At 27.4% G+C, this 21553-nt stretch overlaps 1 protein-coding gene across 2 annotated transcripts; it reads right to left on the bottom strand.

Moving 5' to 3' along the window:
- Window positions 1-4485: 4485 nt before the first annotated feature.
- On the bottom strand, window positions 4486-19179 carry LOC119679328 (protein kinase C). Of its 2 annotated transcripts, XM_038091615.1 has the most exons (14): window positions 19006-19179; window positions 17960-18145; window positions 17702-17895; window positions 17585-17642; window positions 17405-17517; window positions 17256-17329; window positions 16623-16654; window positions 6722-6792; window positions 6378-6665; window positions 5899-6309; window positions 5584-5811; window positions 5274-5526; window positions 5018-5157; window positions 4486-4950 (listed from the first exon to the last, which is right to left on the bottom strand). In XM_038091615.1, the coding sequence occupies exons 2-14, from the start codon at window positions 18111-18113 to the stop codon at window positions 4789-4791; spliced, it is 2178 nt and encodes a 725-aa protein (XP_037947543.1). In that variant the 5' UTR covers window positions 18114-18145; window positions 19006-19179; the 3' UTR covers window positions 4486-4788. The 2 variants fall into 2 exon arrangements, with proteins under 2 accessions (XP_037947543.1, XP_037947544.1); XM_038091616.1 differs by lacking the exons at window positions 16623-16654; window positions 17960-18145; window positions 19006-19179 and having other exon boundaries at window positions 17702-17733.
- Between the last annotated feature and the right edge of the window lie 2374 nt (window positions 19180-21553).

The raw sequence follows: 21553 nt of genomic DNA, 5'->3' as shown, positions 1-21553 counted from the left end.
TTTACTTTGAACTGGATGGGCTTGTTGCTTGTCAGATTTAACGACATTAGCATATGAAACACCTGGTGTAACAGGCTTAGAAGTTAAAGGTTGGGGTACTTCAACTAATTTGATGGGGTTGCTTCTTGTAGGATTACCCAACGCTTCTTTCTGCAGAGCTAACCTGTGCTTCAGTTCTTTATAAATAGGACAGACTTTGTAGTTTGCAGTGTAAATTCAAATTATTTGTACCTATTGACTGTTAACAACTAACAATTCAAACCTTAAACTGCTTTTAAGGTGTTTATGCAATGGTTAAAAGTGATATTTCTCACTAAAAGTAATGTTAGCTACTTTCAGTAAGCGATCTTAAAATCCATTTTAAGAACCTTAAAAGTTGCATTCTACATTTTTGGTCTAGTTTTTCTTGCTTTATTTCTAAGTAAATTAAAAAGTACAAAAGCTGTTTGTGTGGTTAATGAAATGCAAGTATACAGACCAAGTATGCGCTTTGCTATACACTTTGAAACAAGGTGTACTTTTACCGCATACATGTTTGCAGACCGAAATTTGGTATTCATACTTACATTTACACAGTGCGATTTGGTAGCACGAAAACAACTATGAACGTATGTATTTGTTTCTGCGGCCATCCAATCTGTATCGTGACTTGTATTGGCCTGCGATTGCATCTGATCTGGACACCCCTGGTCTATATCATGGTCAAGTTAAACTATGATTCATGCTCACGAATCAAAAAATTTAATTAATTAACTTAATTACATTAAGTTGTATTTAAAATACAACTTAATAAAATAAATAAGTTGTATTTAAGGGTGGACGAACGACAAAATATTATTTATATATTATAAACAATAGAGCTTGCCATTTCACAGTAAACATGTATATACAAAAGATAATGATTCAGGAGCCTTAAATAAAACTAATCCCTTGGAAAAATATAAGCTCCAAAGTAAAATATATTAATTTAAACTGTGAATTATTTTTTTTTTATTAATTTTTACCGTTCACAATTAATTTTTTTTTTGTTTTTGATTTTTTTTTGTAGTGTTGCATATTTTATGTATATTGTTTCTTAACTGCTTAATTTTTAAAATTTTTTATATTACAATATCTTTAAATTTTTCACTTACGATTTTTAAAGGTAACATCAATGTTTTTGTTTTTAATTATATTTTTTATTTTATAAATACAATTTATATATTCATATTTTATCTACTATATTTTTATAATTATTTCAACGTGTTCAATGTAATAGAAACAAAATGACACTACATACATAGCAAAAATTAGAAACTAATATATATACTGAATAGGACTACATATATCAGTTTTAAACATTAAATTTACTTTGGTTTATTATTTTAATTTTTGTAATATGACTTTTTTAAAACTAAACAAAATATTAATATTCATATTAAATTTTAGTTAAATTGAGTACTCATTAAAAACAAAACAGTAAAACTTATGTTACATATAATCATCTGCAAGTATATATTCATTTACTTTCATTGTTCTGATTAAAGTATATAAACATTTATGTATTAATATTTATATATTTATGTATTAATTTTATATTCAAAAAATTATTTATTTTGTAACAGTTTTTTAAAAATTATTTAATTATGTTTTATTAAAACTTAAATTTCTGTATTGAGTACATTTTGCTGCTTTTTTTAATTTTAACGCCCAATGTTTTCATATTACGAACATTTTGTTGTATTAAAAATGCTTTAGATATATTCTTACGAAACATTAAAATATTTTTTATTTAATAATATATATCGATTTTCGTTTTATTAGTTTTGCTGCAACCTTTTAATGTTTTTATTTATTTTTAATTAAGTATAAAAAAACCTGATAATTTAAAACATTTGTGAAGTGTTGCAAAATAGTTTTCTCCTTTTAATAAAAACTACACAACTGTATAAAATATATTTATAACGTTGTTTATATCAAGATTATAAGTTTAATAATCGTAAACCACAATGCCCATAAGTTCTTAATTAATATATTTACTAAATTCCAAGTATGTCTATTATCTGAATTTGTTCACGAGTCTTAAATAAATAACATCAAAACAATAAAGATCTGGATTTAGTATTTCGGTGGTTACTTATTAAAAACTTCATTTTTTTTTTTACAAATAATTATTATTTTAGTACAACTGTTATACACATATTGTTTTCTTTTTAATATTTTTAAACTAATACTTTCAATAATATTTTGTAATATTATTTCTAATTTCTTTAATCCATATATTGTGAATTTGTGTACTATTTTAATTTTTTTTAGATTTGTTTTTGACTATCTCTTTTATACAATATTTGTTTCATCTAATAAGATGGATAAAATTGTTTATTTTTTATAGTTTTATAATTGAAATATAGTAAGTTTGTTTAAAGATTTGATTGGGGAGGGAGAAGCGAAACATTTAAATTCTATAAAGAAATCATCATAAATATGTCAAAAATTATATTCATATGTTAACACATATAATTAAAAAAATATAAAATTAAAAATAAAATCATTTTATTAATCTTTGGTGGGCTACCATTTTTAATAGTATAATGGAATTGCAAATACATTCTGTATCAAATAAGTTAAAACATATACTGTTAAAATGTTTTACCATTTTATCATATGCTTTTATAATTGAGGATATACTTATGTAGCTATCTTTCTGTACTTTTAATAGTTATTAAAACATATTATAAATATTTTTAAATTATTCACACAACAAAATGTATAAATTTCAATTATATGTAACAGCTTATTTTAATACAAACGTCCATTATAACATATGGAAAATTATTAGCATATACTATTAATTATTATATCTTAAATCGGCCAACTTTTTTAATTTATATTTTAGATTTCCTTGTTTTATCTGTATTATATTAACAAATTTTATTTGTTATGTAGAAATTAAAATCTTAATAACTAATTAAGGGTACTTTATATACTGTACGCATATTTTTGCGGAATACTTTTTTAAATATACCGATTAACAAACTTAAAATATATATAATTTAGTATAGGTATTACAATCTATAGTAAGGATTATTTATATAGATGGGAACTTAAACATTCATTTAGTGATTTGTTTTTCGTAGTGACGAAAATAATTTTTATCATATTAAAATATAATTCTAAAAAATACATAAAAAAGTTTTATATAAGTTACATAAAAAGTATTTATGTAATAAAAAAGTACAAAACAAATTAGTTCCTTTAACTTTCATTTATGTGCGCTTTTATTTATTTAAACTTTGAAAAATGACAAAAGAAACTTTTAAATTGATACTCAATTTATATTTTGGAATACATAATGCAGTATTAATACTTGAATATATTTGGTCACTCTAAACTTTCCTATTACAATTTAGAATTAATGTGAATGGATTATGTGTGATTGGATTATGCATATGTTCGGATTTGATAACCCTAAAACCCTATCTTATGCATTTACCTACCACGTTACGAATAAACTGAAACATAAAACAGGACAAAAATTTGTATTATCGATTAACCAACTCATTTGCGGAAATATATATGTTATTTTCCCGTTATTTTCAAATTCTGTAAAAAAATAACCATTTTTAAGAACCATTTATATTTCTTTAAATGAATTTATAGAAAGATCGTTTACACTAACTTTGCTGTTAGAATTGTATAGCAACAATGAACGATAAAGAAAATTATAGTAAAATTTCTTTGTAAGAAAATGCATATAAGTTATAAAAAATGTATATGACTAGATGTAGGTATTACTACATATTCAACAAATCCTAATCTACAAAAAATAATTATGTAAGCTAATTCGAAACTTATGAAGGTGAATCTATAATACGTACATGTATTATTCTATGTATATTGCATTAAAAAAGACAAAGAACTATTTTTCACTTTTCAATCTGTTATATTGTAATATAAAGTTTTACTAGGAACTTGAGCTTGTAATTAATTTTTTATTGTGTATTATGTAATATTATGTTTAATAATTTACGTGCCCGTAAGTTTACGTTTAATATTAAAAAGTCCAAATTTTTGAAAAAAAAATTGAAAAAGTATAATTTTGAAGTGGTAAATATAACAATAACAATAAATATTAGCGCGCAGATTGAAATAAGTATTGTAACAAATTGTACGAACAAAAAATACAATAACATACATAATTAGCTAAACTAACATTACATTTATCTTAAATAATATTTCCTACATGTAGTAAAAGTGATTCAATTAAATACATATTTCTTTCTTTTATTAATACGGTTTTTTTTTATTAAATACTGTATTGCACGCTTATTTCGTTAACATCAATAAATTGCAAGAATTTTTTTCAGTTTGTCAACTTTCATATAGTTTTTTGTAGTTTTTCTCATTTAAATTTTTCAACTGATAATAGCAATAAACAAAAAAAATTTTAAAATATACATAAAAATACTTCAATTTGGTACTTTTAATTATTTTAAAAATTTCTGCTTTAATTATCTATTTAAGTCCCTAAAAATGCTCTTTTACATAAAACACAATTTTGGTTGTAAATTTGCAATATGAATTGTTTTAAATATTACTAACAAACTACATACAACGTAAAATTTTACATTTTCCCAAAACGCTTAAATCGGGTATGTTGAGTTTAATTTTTAAATTAATGCGTATACTTACATTCTTTTCTGCATGGTCACAACAAAATGGGATATCAGAATATCTGTTTCGTATTAGTTGTGATTATAGAATTATTGTGTAATTCAAATTCAATTTTTTTCAGGCATCCAATTCTAATTAATATACCTTCCGTTCTGGTCCAAATTTTGGATTAACAAATGAAAATCCTGCAAACTCATCTTGATTTATACAACGAATAATATCATTTGAGACGGGTGTAAGAATAGGTTCCTCTTTAGTAAACTCGGTATCAAAATTATTCGCGTCACGTGGATTTTTCTAAAAAAAGAATACAGCATTTAGTCTTAAGCTAATATCATTCACTTATAAATATTCAAAATCTCACCATTTTTGGTCGGAATGGAGGTTTTATATTGCGCTTTTCTAATTCTTCCCAATCCAATTTTCCGAAAAATGGATGTCTTCGGATTTCGTTTTCATCTCCTGAGCAACCGAGACGTTTTTCCGGATCTTTAGTCAAAAATCCTAAGAAAGAAAATTAACACTATAAAATACTGAATATCCTTCAATAATGATACAAATTAAACTTTTATTTTAAGTATTGTAAATATATTCAAAAGTAAATCAGCAATTTTATGAACCTTTTAATATGGAGACAGCTTCTCTTGATAACCAAACTGGATATAACACGTCATCATGCATTATCGATTCAAATAGTTCATCTTCATTATCAGCCTCAAAGGGTGGTTGCCCAGCCATCATTTCATACATTAGTACACCTAACGCCCACCAATCAACAGAAGCTCCATATTCTTGTTCTTTTAATATTTCTGGTGCGATGTAATCAGGTGTTCCACAAAAAGTTGTTGTTAAAACACCATTGGCAATATTCTCCTACATAAATAGATTAAGTATAATATTTTAATATAGTTCATGCTTTGTTTATATTACCTTGCACATGCCAAAATCTGCCAATTTGCAATGACCCTCTTGGTCTAACAAAATATTATCCAATTTTAAATCGCGATATATAACACCATGTGAGTGTAAAAACTGTAAAGCCAACGTCACTTCTGCAGCATAAAATGCAGCACGGGAGGCTTCAAAACGACGTGCCTTTTGAATTTGAAACATTAAATCTCCACCGTTGACATATTCCATAACAAAGAACAAACGATCCTGTAATATATTATAAAAGTTAAAGAACCATGCATATGTATACAATATTTTTAATAAATATTAAAATCAATAATAAATTTAACTTACTGGTGTCTGAAAACAGGAATGTAATGCCGTTAAGAATGGATGATTTGCTGCTAAAGCTAATATTCGTTTTTCAGTCATTGTGCAATCGACATCATCGTCCTGTATAATAGCATCCTTTTTCAATACTTTTATAGCGTATATTTCGTCACTGCCTTTTTTTTCGGCAAGCATTACTTTGCCAAATGAACCCTTTCCAAGAACTTTTATAAAATTAAAATCTTGCAATGCAGTTTTTCCTGACCGTGAGTCAAAGTATTGTGAACCACTACTACTGCTGCCTCCTACCGATGGAGTATAACTCGATTTTGTCATTTCAGATAGCATAGAACTCCGTGTTGAAGAGCTACCTTCACTTTGATCACTGCGATCACTAACACTGTAATTATCCTCCCCTCCAGGTTGATTTAAGTACTAGATATATTTATTTTTTATAATCTAATAATGTATTTGTGTTTTTTCACTTCATATATACCACTAACCTTTGATCGCCGTGGCTGAGCCTGTTTATCTGGTGAAATTCCTAAAGAGCTTAGTATTTCAGCCATTTGCTTTGTATTAATACCACAAGTATTAGCCACATTTTTCTGACATCTTTTATGCACGTTCATGCTACACACTTCACACTGCAGTCCCTGTTTTATTAAACCATAAAGCAATGAGCCACAATGATCGCAAAACGTGAACCTCTTGTAATTATGCACAACAAATCGATGCGGTACATTCACATTAAAACGTTGACCAGCTGGAACAACTTCTAATTTGTTTTGCTAAAGAAATATTAGGAAATATACATCTGGTTATTTTTAATATATAAAATATTTACCTCTTCTCGCATACCCGGACATTTTGTTACTACAGATCGGTGACATCGTTTATGTACAACGCAGGTGCATACTGAAATTTAAATAAAAAATATTCGAATTATTTCATTTATTTTCATTTATTTAAATAAATACAAAAGTTCTTTACATGCCAATTCGACAAATATCGGCGAACATCATCATTTGATTATTGTTATCTAATTTTCAGCATTCTAAATTAATAATATTTTCAAGATAAAATTTTATAGAGTATAACAGCTTCTAATATTATATTTTTTGACACATTAATTTATTACATTTTTTAAAAAGCTATGAAACAAATTTAAAAATCAATGTATTGTAATATAAGTATATAATATTTTATTTTGTTAAAAGTATTATTCCACTACTATGCATTTTAAATTCCATATTTATATTTAGTCTATATGACTATATTTAGTCAGAATGTGCCAAAATATTTATATTTGAAAGCATCAACTCTATAAAATAAACAAATCCTTTACTAAAGAATACATATACCGAAAACATACATCTGTTTAATATGTTAGTTAAACACAAAATTTATATGTATATATAAAACACATTTTAAAAACAGTAAAGTTAGTAACATTAACAGTTAAAAAGCAAAATTGATTTAAATATAAATGAGATTTAAATTTGCACAGATAAAATATAAATATTAGTTAATGTTTAGTAATCAAATGCAATGCAAAAGTATTTTAAAATGTGAATTCAAAAATAAAACTTTCCAACAAATCGCTTATTTAAATAATAATTTAATTTATTATTCCTCAGAATATGTACATGACATATAATATATATTTCATTTGCAATACATATTCTTATACTATGTATCCAATATCTTCAGTAATCAATTCAACCTACAAGTCACTTGATTCGTTTTATGTAAAGGTATTCACTAATTCGAAATGTATTCATTTGCGGATTTTTTACGATTCATATACATAACAATATTATATATTATAAATTCAAATTGTTAGTTAAATATTTCTATTAACGGCTCTATGTATATGAGCTAGTGCATTCATTCATTCGAGGGAATGAATGTTTGAATATTTGTAGTGCATGTTTCACTCTTTGCACCGTAACACTATCAAGTAGCTGTTGTTTTATATTCATGCTTTTCTGTATAACATTCGTTTAAATACTATGAAACAAATACATTTAAAATGAGTGAATCCAGAATGTATGAAATCTAGAGCAACTCTATGGTCCGTTTACGAATGCATTTTCAATTACAATTTTATTTTAATGGAAACTCCTTGTACATATAGTTAAAATATTTATGAACAACTTATTTATTTTTACTCAGTTAAATGTTTTTGTTTTACAAGAACAATAAATTTTAACATGATTTACGAGGGTCACTATATATATGTTGAGCCTAATAATGAAAAAATATGAAAAATAATGAAAAAAAACTTGTTGAAAATTGCTTTATTGTTCCTCGAAATATTCTCCTTTTTGAATAATACAATTTTGCATGTGTTCGAATCATTTGTCAAAGCATTTTTTCAATCTTCATCAGACACCTCTAAAACATGGTTTTTAAATGCAACAACTTCTTCTTCCGCCGACAAGAATCGTTGTCCCCGCAATTTATTCCTAACGGTCGGGAACAAAAAGAAGTAATTGGGTGCCAAATTAGGACCGTATGTAAATCAGGCGGATCCATCAATTCGATTTTTTGAATGTTCAAATAGTAGATTGTTAGATGAGATGTGTGAGCACTCGCATTGCCTTGATGGAGATTGAGAATGATCCGACGGTGCTTGTTTGTTTTCCGTGTTTCACTGAAGACTTCTGGTAAATAAATAGTTCTATACCATTCGAAATTGACCGTTTTACGAGTACGTTTCTGTAATGGTATAGTTGCCACATGACCAGTTTTCCCGATAAAACAAGCGACCATTTGTTTCGAAGAATTTCGAGCACAAACTTTTGTTGGAGTCGACTGCTGTTTACGTCCCGGCTCGTACGCAGTTACTCGTATCTATGCTACGTCACCTGTTAAAATATTAAATACTTCTTTTGAAGCAACGCCATTGTACTTCTTGAGCATTTGTGTGCACCCCACCAATCGACGCGAGCATCTTTTTGAGATTTTGTCAAATGATTGGGGATGGGGATCCAACGAGAACAAACCTTTCTCACGGCTAAATGATCGTGCAATATTTTATATATGCTGGTGGAATTAATGCCTTGGGTTCCCTCAATTTCACAATATGTCGCATGGCAATCATACAACATCAGTTTTTGCACGGCATCAATGTTTTCTGACACAACAACTAAACAACTGATTTTGGAAGACCTTCACGAATTTCGTTAATTTACAAATCACTATAAATAACAAAAATAACGATCTTTTAACAAAAAGTCTAAGGTAGGTTATGTTTAATAATGTCAAACTTTCGTATGGAAACGTCAGATGCTAAGGCTCAAAATATAAATAGTGACTCGCATTTTTCAATTAAAATTTTATATTTGTATGATACGATTTAATCTAACGATTTAAAATCTCTTAAAGTTTTTATAATTCATATTTATTGTTCTATATTCTTATAAATATGTTCATTAAATAACTATAAAAAGATATAATCCGTACATAATTTTTGTAATTATTGGCCTTAAAATTCGAAATGATTTACAATGTTTACTGCTAAAAACAATGTGATATCTGTGCTTGATATTTCGTCTAAGATATCAACTACTTTTTCCTCACCATTATTTATTTGTTATTAACTTGTTGTTTCAGTAAATCACTAGTTCTTTAAATAGGATTATATAAGTATAATAAAAAAAATATTATTCGACATACATAGGTAACGGAATAGTTATTGCTAAAATGAAAAATTTTAAGTCTGTTTTGTTTTATTTTCAGATCTCGGAACAAGATAAATTTTTGTTTTGAATACTCTTCAAACTTTGTTTAGCTCTAATAATTGTGCACTGAAATTATACAATATTCTTTGTGTAATGTAAAAATTGTTGAAGAATAATGTAGACAAACATTATAAAGATGTTTTCCTGTGTTATAGTATTGAAAAAAATATAAGAAAAGTGTAGGAAAAGGATATATGATTTCTTTAAAGCTTGTCTAAATAACAATAAATACAAAAATTTATAAAGAATTGAATCTTTTACCGTCTACTTAAAGTATCGAATGACTAAAATATTTTGCTAGAGATGTTGATAATAATCTCTGCATGGAGTATATCTTTGAGGTTTGCAAAAAAAATTTTAAGAAATATTTATTTTTATTAGGAGTGGTCCGTTTTGTGTTGGCATTATATGTCTTTCTAAAATTCCTTTTTATTTAACATTTTACTTAAACTATATGTAATTGCATATCAATGAAATATTTGAAAGTGAGGTACAGAAACTCTTGATATTATATATATATATATAAAAAATTTTAATGAAGTTTAATTATTTACCAATTAAGTTTAAATAATTTAATCTGATTCTCATTTATTTGTTTATATTCTTGTAATTATATATATAAGATGGTATAATAAGTTTCAGTAGTATATAATATGTACACTCCTTTAGGGGAGCCTGATATCACTAGATGGCGCGTCCCCGGGTGGCGGATAGGGGAATGTCTCTCAAAAATGGATGGTAAGAGGGAAATGAAATACCTCTCGCGAACCACACAGGTAGCGAAAGGAAAACCTTTTTGACAAACCAATCATTAGTAGCGTCTGACCTCAGAATGAGCGGCTACAAACAGCGTTTGATCCCTATGTTAAGGGCGGCTGAAACACGAATGGAAAACGTAAACCTTTCGGAAGGCACCGGGAAACCACCGAACTATATATATCCTTAGAAATATCGCATTTCAAAAAGAATATAAATAAAATGAGAAACAACATAGAACCACGACCTTCAGTCCCCGGCAATACGAGGGTGCTAAAAATCCCCGGAGGTAAAACAAATCATAAACTTAAGATTGGGACATGGAATGTGCGCAGTTTATACAAAACAGGTAAACAGGCCGAAATGAAACGTATGGAAATAGACATTTTAGGAATAAGCGAAACTTGGTGGCCTGATTCTGGCCAATTAATATCAAACGAATATAAGATTTTTTATTCGGGAAATAACACTCAACTGCATAGAAAAGGCGTGAGAATAATAATTTCGAAAAGAATGATTAACTCAGCTACTGAATTTGTACCGTACTCTGACAGAATAATATTACTTAAATTTAAAACTAAACCAATTAATCTAAATGTAATTCAAGTTTACGCACCAACCGCTATTATTATGGGAGATTTTAATTCAAAAGTTGGCAATCAGAAAACAGAAAATATAGTAGGGCCATATGGTCTTGGTAATAGAAATGATCGCGGAGACCGTCTGGTCAAGAAACAAAGTGTAAAATTATGAACAAATGGTACTGTCTATCTGCACGAAGATTGTATACTTAGAAGTCTCCCCAAGACAACTCGGCTCAGATAATTAGAAATCAGACAGATTACATTTTAGTCAATCAGCGTTTTAATACGTCCATTACAACGATAAGTATATATCCAGGAGCGGATGTAAATACTGACCATAATTTAATACTTGCTCATATAAGAATAAAGCTTGCAAAAATCAGAAGAATAATGTATTTAATAGATTGAATCTAGAAAATCTTAAAGATGAAAACATAAGAAACGAATTATCATCGGAAGTTAATAGATGTGTACAAATTGCACAAGGTAATGAATCTGATGTCCAACACACAAACACTAGTTGGAATCAAGCAGTCATGACGATAAAAGAGGTTACCAAAGAAAAATTGGGTCTACAGAAATATAAACCCAAAAACCCGTGAATAACTGAAGAAATATTTGATCTAATGAATCAAAGAAGAAGGTTTAGGAATAAAAACCGGCAAGACTACAATCGCTTACATTGTATTATAAAAACTAAAATACAGCAGGCTAAAATATCATGGTTGAATTGCGAATTTTGTGAGACAGAAAAACTCCAAAGAGCTGATGACGATTTTAATGTTCATAAAAAACCAGAGTTCGGAATGTGGTGCACAAAATCGCACACTGCACTGTGCGAGTGGAAATTATTTTTAAAATATGCACACGCACATTTGTGGTGTTAAGAAAAAAAATGCACGCACTCAAATTTGTTGTGCGATTTTAAATTTCACATCGCACAAAGCGATGATTGTGCACACAGATTCGTGCACACACATTTGTGCTGTGTGACTGATTTTTAAAAATGTGCACAATCAGATGTGCGAGAAAATTTTATGCTCGCACCGCACTGTGCGACAAAAAATTCTCTTTGCACACGAGTGTGCTGCTCATATTACGTTTGCACAAATGTGCACAAATGTGCGACTGCACAAACGTGCACAAATGTGCACAAATGTGCGGTTGCACAAACGTGCACAAATGTACGATTTTGCGCTTGCACCCAAGGGTGGAAAAAAATTACAGGAACTTCACAATTTTGTTTGAAATAGAAAATATTATTTTGTTGCAAATTTTGAAAAAATTGATATTTGCGTTCGTTGGGATCGTAATTTATGTTAAAAATTGCATAAATTAACAAATATTTAAAATAATTATTTTTGTTAATTAATGTAAACTAAAAATTATAACTGTCTTAACCTTATTTGTATTTTAACTTAAAATATTAGTTTTTTGTATATTACTTTGAGCATTTTTAAATGCAAATATAGTAAGTGAACTTAAAGTATTTGTTTGGAAAGTTTTGCACCAGTTTAAAAAAAATAAAAACATATTTTAGGAAGATTTTTTTATGCCCAAAAAATATGAAAGATTAGGAAAATATTTTTTTTGAACAGGTAGCAGGTATTGGTATTGGTGTATTTGTTTAATAAATTTTGCAACAGTTTAAAAAAGATAATACGGGAGGGCCACAAATAGGTATTTTTCTTCTCCAGAAATATGTATTCACTTAGGTAGAGTATCTAACATTCATTAAAAAACGCGAAAGATTAAGAAAATATTTTCTTGAACAGGTAGCAGGATTTTAGCGCCCTTTCTACTGTGCTAAGTAAGCAGAGATATAATTTAAGTGAAAAAATTATTTCAGCAATGTTATTAATAAGATTAAATGAAAATTTATTTCAAAAAATATGTAATAAAAATTATATATTTTTTAATAAGAAATTAAAATATTAAATTATTAAATTATTTCAATAACTTTGTAAAATTTAAACTGTAATTAAAGATAAAAAATTAAGTGAAATCTAATAACAAAATTAATTTATGTTGTTGTAAAAAATATTTAATTTGCTTTTTATAACCTTACTAACGAATCTTAGTGTACAACTTACTATTAAATAAAATTTTATGAAGTAGTCCAAAATTGATATATTTAATTTTTTCAAAGTACGATCCGTAGAACCGATCCTCTTTACTTATAACATTTCGAAACAAATACTCTTTCTCTATTAAATTCATGTACCTATTGAATATAACAAAGTTTTCAAGTACATTGTGAAATTAACTTTATTCCCATATTTTAAATTAATAAACCTTAAAAAAATAAGCAATATAAGCAATAAATGTAAATCTAATAATAAATTCAAAATTAAAATATAAATACAAAATTATTTCTTCAATAAAATATTTCGCATTAAGACCAAAATTAATACAAATCAGTTTTCCGTACTATTTTGCTGCGATATTTGTCATAATATTGTGCGCTTTTAAATCATCATTTCACACAAATGTGCAGTAGACATTTCGTCTCCGCACATTTGGGTGCATTTTTATTTTCGAGTCTGCACACAAAATGTGCTCCTCGTATTCTTTTCTGCACACGTTGTGTGCGAGAGCAAGCTGGCTGCCGCACACACAATGTGCTGTGCGAAATAACTTCGGCACAAACACCGAATGCGTGTGCGAGTTTTATTTCACTCCACCACACTCGTGTGAAATGTGCGTTTCGTTTGTGCACACAAGATGTGCACTTAAGATGTGCACAAAAATTTTCGCACACCACATTTGTGGTGTGAAATTTTAGAATCGCACAACATTTGTGCGTGGTGTTTTGCATTTTTGTGCACAGCACAGTGTTTTTCTGAACCCTGTAAAAAACTCAAAGAAGCAAGAAGCAATATCATGCTTCATACATGATAGACAAGCAAAACAGAAAAATAAGCTCAGCGCCTGAACTTTCACTTATGTAGAACAAATATATTGAACAGCTGTTTTCTGATAGCACAAGAGAACCAATACATAATATAAGAAATTTAACAAGTATGTCTGAACCAAAGATAAACAAATCAGAGATCTTAAAGATCTTAAATAAAATCTTTAAAAAATAATAAAGCTGCTGTACCCGATAATCTCCCTGCGTAAATAATAAAATTGCTTGAAGATGAAAGTATCGAATATTTAGAAAAGATACTCAATAATATATACAACACTGGTATATACCCAGATGACTGGCTGCAATCGACGTTAATAGCGATATCCAAAAGGAAAAATGCCAGAAAATGTGATGAGTTACGGTTAATAAGCCTAATGAACCACAGTCTCAAATTATTTCTTAAAATACTACACGCAAGGATATACAAAAAATGTGAAACGGTAATGGGTTGTACACAATTTGGAGATTTAGAGATGCTATGGAAACACGAGAAGCTATATTCTGCCTGCAAGTTCTGGTTCAAAACTGCAAAGATGTGAAAAAAGATGTTTATATGTGCTTCATAGACTACGAGAAAGCATTTGATAAAGTAAAACATCAAAAACTAATTGAAATACTCAGAAGTATTGACATTGACGAGAAAGATATTCAGTGTATTTAAAATCTGTATTGAAATCAGACGGCAAGCGTCCGTTTTGGTGACGCAATAACAGACCAAATACCAATAAAAAGAAATGTGAGACAGTGGTGTATACTATCACCACTTCTATTTAATATATATGCAGAAAGAATATTTGACGAGGCTTTTCAAAACTGTAACGACAAAGGTATCAAGATAAACGGCCAATATATTTATAATATAAGATACGTTGATGATACCACGATAATAGCGGACAATATTCATGACTTACAGGAGCTCATAACATCTTTACGTGAAAAAAGCAAAATGTATGACTTAAATATAAACATAAAAAAGACAAAATTTATGGTAGTCAGGAGGAAGCAAAGCATGACCCCACTGTGAGAATTGTAATTGATAATTAGAATATTGAGCGTGTTTCAACATTTAAGTATCTGGGATGTTCCTTGAATGAAATTTGGGACCCAGATCAAGAAATTAAATGTAGATTGAAATGGCCAGAAGTAGTTTCATGCGGTACAAAAATATATTAAACAATCCAGAATTTAGTCTACTGCTTAGAATGAGATATATGAAATGTTAGCTATGGTCAGTCTTACTTTATAAAGTAGAAACGTGGACTCTTAAAACAACTGCAATGAATAAATTAGAGGCTTTCGAAATGTGGTGTTATCGCCATCTATTGAAAATACCTTGGACTGATAGAGTTACCAATGTAGAAGTGTTCAGAAGAATGCAGCAAGAAAGAGAACTGCTTAAAACCATGAAAAAAAGGAAAGTACTTGTGACACATAATACGTGCACCCAAAAATGAAGTATTGCAACTTATACTTCAAGACCGTATAGAAGGTCGCAGAGGCGTTGGGCGGAAATAACTCTCATGGTTACGGAACTTGAACCTGAACAAGACTTCGAACTATTGGCGAACTGATACACTCTGCGCGGTCGAGAGAACTTTACACAGCGATAGTAAACAACATATCGTGAAATGCTTTTTGAATCCTGTATAGATTGTAGTTTAGTTTCATTTAAAATGATGTAGTTAAATGCTAAAAGTTAAATGTTACCTGTTATGATTAATTATAAGTATTATTAAAGAAAAATTGTAGTGTTAAAAATTTAAATTGAAATTATGTACAAAAAAAACAAAAAAACTTATTGTCAATAAATGCGACCGCTGACACTCAAAGTGAGTAGGCAGTCTAAGAAGAAGAATATATATACTAATATAAAATATATATATATAATATATATACTAATACAAAATATATATATATAATTTATATACTAATATAATATATATATATATAATATGTATACTAATATAAAATATATATACTAATATAAAATATATATACTAATATAAAATAAATATACAGACATCCCCCCTATAACGCGGTAGGTTAGTACCGCGTTATATGGGTATTCCTATATACTCCTGATACACACGTGCAAAGGTACGCGAAGCTAATTATGAACTGTACAAATCCCCACGTTATATAGGGGAATGCCAGTGTTATACGGGGGATTGAAATCGCGTGATATGAAAACACGTTTTAAGGGTACCGCGTTAGAGGGGACATTACTGTATATACTATTTATACTAATATAAAATATATAAATATATAGTATGTAATTCATTTGTAATATAAGTATGTATAGTAGATAAAAAAGTTCTTTCTGTAAATAAATTAAAATTTTAAGATTTTATTTAATTTATTTCAAATGAAATTACTTTATGTACATAGGTATGTTGGATTAAAATACACATTAATAGCATACAAAAGTTTTTTAACTTATAATCGATGCGGAAAGTACGTATAAGTGCTAATGAAAAATATTTTCTTTTCTAATAGTAATACAATATATAAAAAATAAAAAACAATTCACAAGTAAATGCAATAAAAAGCAAATTTAATGCATAGAAATAAAATGAATAACAAACAACACATTAACATTATAATAAATGATTAATTTCATAACTTTAATAAAAACATTATAGAACGTAGTCTAACACTATGCAATATTAATATATAGACCTTTCGACAAATAATTTTTTATGGTTTTAGGGGATTTATGAAGCATTTACTGTATAATACACATACCTTGACACTGATAGCCTTGTTTACCAATTCCCCTGCAAAGGCAAAAAATTTCCGTAGCTTGTATATATAGTAAATGTATGTAATGTTTTTACGAATATGATAATATAAACTCAAAGTATGTATGCATTTAAATTTATGTAGTTGCGAATAACAATAGCTCAATCACCTCCTTACATTTGAATATAATTAATCCAAATTTAAACAAATATTAACCAAAGTATTTAAACCTTTAAAACGCAATAAATATAAATATTACTGTAATAAAATTAATGCTAAAACATATGTTAACTACAAAACAATTCCATTTTAAAATATATTCAAATATATAAAATTACCAAAACATAAACGTATACTAAAAAAAACCAAATATATACTATATTTTATCATAAATAAATATTAATTCCATGATTAAGTTAAGTATGATGATAATAAAATAAACATATTAAGCATATATAAGGAGATTTTTATTCATAAAATGAAAAGTTATTTTTTAAAATATAAATATATATATATATAAATATATATATTATATATAAATATATATAAATATATATATATATATATATATATATATATATATAAATAAATAAATAAATATATATATGTGTTTATACATATATACATTGATCTTACCAAATAAATTCTCGACAATGTGAACAAAAAGTTGGTTGACGCAAAAATGTGGCCATAAATTTGTGACCATTGACCTAATCGAATAAGAGGAAAAAACATTAACATTTTATTAAATATATATAAACGGTAATAAAAATATATGTATGCACCTGATGCACACGTCGTCGCATTGCTCCACGGCGTCTATTAAAACCAGCCCGTTCCTTAAACTCTTTGTTAACAGTGATTGCATGCTCCACTTCGTCAATTGCCTTAGTTTGATCTAAATGTAAAGTACATACGTTTTAAATGTAATTATTGAGACATTCAAAAACTTTTGATAAACAAACCATTTCGATTTTTTAATTCAATTACAACATGTATTTTTCCTTGTGGTTCCAAATTAATCTGAAATAATATTAGTTAAAGATAGGAACATATATTTTTTAAGTAAATGTTATGTCTACCCATAAATCTGGCATTCCAGTTTCGTTTTGCATAATGTCTTCAAATGGTATTATACAATTAGCAACAAAGTCATCCGGTGGTAGCGCCGCATCATGAAAAACTGTTAAATTTATATTTTTTGCATTAGTGACATCATGTACAAATTGTTCATTCCAAACGGGATCGAAAGTTTTTGGACGTGTTGTTGATCGATCTAAAAAGTGAAATCGTAATTTTAGTAAGTGAAAAATTCATATGAAAACATTTGCACTACTTACCAAAATGACTGTCATCCACATCTATGGAGACATATGGATCAATTAATTGATCATCAGCTAATTTTCCAAATGTTAAATTATGCCGTTTTTGAAAGTCTGTTGGGCGCAAACCACTTGCTTCACAAACTTTAATTTGTAATTTTCCCGTAAACATATTTAATATATTACACAAATATGAATGTTTTCCTAATAATACAAAAAATATTCATATTTAGAATATGAATCAAATTAAAACCTACATATTTATTTAAGAATTTCAATATAAATAAATAAATAATTGAAATTTTTTTTATTTTATCGCAATATAACATTTTGTGAAGAATTTAATTTTTCATTTATGCATAATAAGATAGACATATACAAATAATTCGTTTTTTACTAGTCTAGACAGAACTGTACAAAAATATAAGTAAAAAGTACTTAATATGAAGAACTATATTGTGAAAACTAATTTGTTACAGTAATACATTTTTGACATTTTCTATTGCTTTCTCAAGTTTTACTTTATTATTTCGCATATATTACCTTGTAATAAATAATAATAAATAAATGATGGTAAATAAATGATAATTAAATCAATCCAGCAATTCTAATGTTTTAATATTTTTAAACTGCGTCACTTTATAATGTAAAATTATTAAATAAGCTGTTATACTTAAATAAATTTTGTGTGGTCAACCAAGAGTTGCCATCACTAAGTTAACAACTGTATACAATGATATGCAACCCAGAATACTATGGGATAATGCATGAATCTCAGTACACATAATATAGACATTTTGTTGGGAAGCGTTTTAGAATAATGATCATTTTACAGTATGTATTATTTGATTTCCAGTTATATGCACATATATATGTGTCATTATATATATAGTATAGTATGTATATAGTAGAATATATACATATATGTATATATGTACGCGTAAATGAATTATGTATTTTTTTATTGAAATGTTTTTTATTTATTTTCAATTGAATTAAATATATTGCACTTCTACTTTGAATAAATTAAGGTACTCATAAAGGTTAGTTGGTTGGAAACTCACTGATGTGTATTTATATGAGAATTGTGTAACTTCACTATTTGCCCGAATTGTGGTTCCTCCACTTTTGACGTTTTTCACGCTTCTTTTTAATGTTGGTATATTAGAAAAGAATAAAAAGTAAAATCGGGAATAGTACTACAATTTTTTTAAATGCGAAAAATTTTTATTTAATATTTATTCTAATTTTAACTGCTTATTTTAATTCACTTTTTGTATACGCCTGCTTAATTTGTTTTGAATGATGAGTAAACACCCTAACCTTCAGAATTAATTGAAATAATTTTTCACAATGCTATTTTTCTTGTTTGGATTTTAAATATATTAAATTTTGTTGGTAACTGAATATTTATAACAAATTGTTTATTAAGTATATATTAGATCATTTCGTTATACTTTCAAGTTAAAAAATATGCACTAAATGCACGGATTAGAAATTTTTTCTTGAAGAAAATTTTACACTTTCGTTATAGATTTATTTGTCTAATTGGACTGCTTTCTATTTCTCTTCTTCAATAACCATTGTTGTATTTCTTTAGAACATAAAAAGTGTAACTGGTATTCTAGTAAAATAGTATTTAATAAGTACTTAATTAGTAATATTTTCAATGTTGCATGATTTGAACAAAAATTCCTATTGAATTTAATAAAATATATTTATATATATATTTAAAAAGCATAAACTTTATTTTTAATTGTATAATCAATTAAAATATTTTTATTTTTTTTTTACATTATATTGTAGCATTAAATTTTATACTAGTGCTGCGACTAATATATAACAAATTTTATGTACTAAAATTTTTTATAACAATTATTTTTATATTAATGTATTTTTATTCGATTAACTTTACGCGAATCATAGCCTTTCCAAATTTCTTTAAGTCCCATTTCGGGATTTCCCAATTCGATGTCGATCGTTCACGTTTTTAATAAAAATCTTGATTAGTAAATACTTCGTTAGTTCCATATGAGATCTTTTTTAACGACTGTCATTTATTAAATTCGATTTTTGTTTCTTGCACAAATACTCTTCCACAAATTCGTTTTAGCAACCATATCTTAAATATTAATAAAAACTTAATATTCTTATTTTATTTTACTTAGTACATATAATATAAGATGTTAATATAAATTTTAAATAAACTGTATAATTAATTTTGTATTGCGACCTGTATATCAAAAAAAATTTTTTTTTACCAAGCTAAAGGTTGGTTATTTAACAATTAAATGTTAATAGGAAAAAAATAAAAACCATTTATTACATAATTATTTCAGTCTACTTCGTAGACCATCTTCAGTGGCCATTATAAAAAAGGATTATAAACATAAAAAAACAAAAAGTTTGACTATTTAATCAATTTTAAATAAAGCTTAAAAATATCATAAGTGTTTTGTTTTAACAATTTAAGTGTTGTGTTAATTTTTAATTTTTGAAATTGCACCAAAAATAAACGAATTGCACATGAAGCAGTGAAAAAATAAATAATTATGTACCTATTTACACATATATTATTTAATATATTTTATTTATTATTTAATTTTCAGATATTTATGATGGAATTCGTGAACTTAAAAACAAAACGCAAGAAACATTTAATAAAAAGCTTTGGCCCACAGAACGCTGATAACATCCTATAAATTAAAACAATGGACTCACTTTTTTTGCAATTATTAAACATCAACATATCTTGAGCAAAAAAACCGCAAAGTAACAAGTACGCGTATGTCCCTCGAAATTCCATATACGGAGTTATTTCCCCCATAAAAAGCTTACATAAATATTTCAATAAAACGCTTATCAGAATTTCGTAAACATTTTCTTTTGAAACGTAAATGATTCCGTGAAATAGTCCATTATTCAATTAATCCACACACCAAGGTTATATTAATTTAATTTTAATTTAAATTTCACAACGGCTAAATACTTTTTTGCTGTAGTATCTGCTTTTAAATTTCAAATTTAAATCATATTTCCAACAGCTGATATTTGTTTACAATTTTTGTTTTTTATATTGACATTTCAATGCATTTCAGCATTATCCATATCGCCGGATAAATTTACGCGAAGAGATTGTGTTAGCAGAATCGCACGATCGCTTATTCTCCTAAAATAAACGAATCGCTTATTTAAGAATTTTAGCGAAGATATTGGAGTTTTAGCGATAGCGATTAGTGGAATCGGCCTGCCGGGCAGTTAACAGCAGATGATCTAAGTTTCTTTGCATCCACCATTGCCTACAAGCATCGCTGTGAATTAGGTTTACTTTGTGAGCATGTGATGCGACCAGACTGTGACCTGTAAATACACCAATTAATATTATACAGTTCCTTCGGCTAGACCATATAACATCCTTGGTGTATTTTACCTCGTATATGTGTCTACATATGATCCTAGCTATTCTACAGGTGGTTAAGTTTCGCCATCTTTCCTTTGCTCTCCTCGTCATGTGCTCGTCGAAAAGTTTATGTATTTGTTTTAGAGGTCTGAGTACTTCGCTCGTTTGTTCATCTGAAAGTTTTGAATCATTTCTAGCAATGACATCAACTG

Source organism: Teleopsis dalmanni, chromosome 2 (genome assembly GCF_002237135.1).
Source record: "Teleopsis dalmanni isolate 2A chromosome 2, ASM223713v2, whole genome shotgun sequence".
In the NCBI taxonomy this organism is placed as follows: domain Eukaryota; kingdom Metazoa; phylum Arthropoda; class Insecta; order Diptera; family Diopsidae; genus Teleopsis; species Teleopsis dalmanni.
Note: the sequence above shows the minus strand (reverse complement) of the source record. Positions and strands in the feature narration are given on the sequence as shown.

Coding starts and splice junctions, on each gene's coding strand:
- LOC119679328 (XM_038091615.1), bottom strand. CDS start 18,113: ATGTTTACGGGAAAATTACAAATTAAAGTTTGTGAAGCAAGTGGTTTG. Junction 17,896..17,959: donor TGTGGATGACAGTCATTTTG/GTAAGTAGTGCA, acceptor TTCACTTTTTAG/ATCGATCAACAACACGTCCA. Junction 5,812..5,898: donor ATTCCTGTTTTCAGACACCA/GTAAGTTAAATT, acceptor AATATATTACAG/GATCGTTTGTTCTTTGTTAT.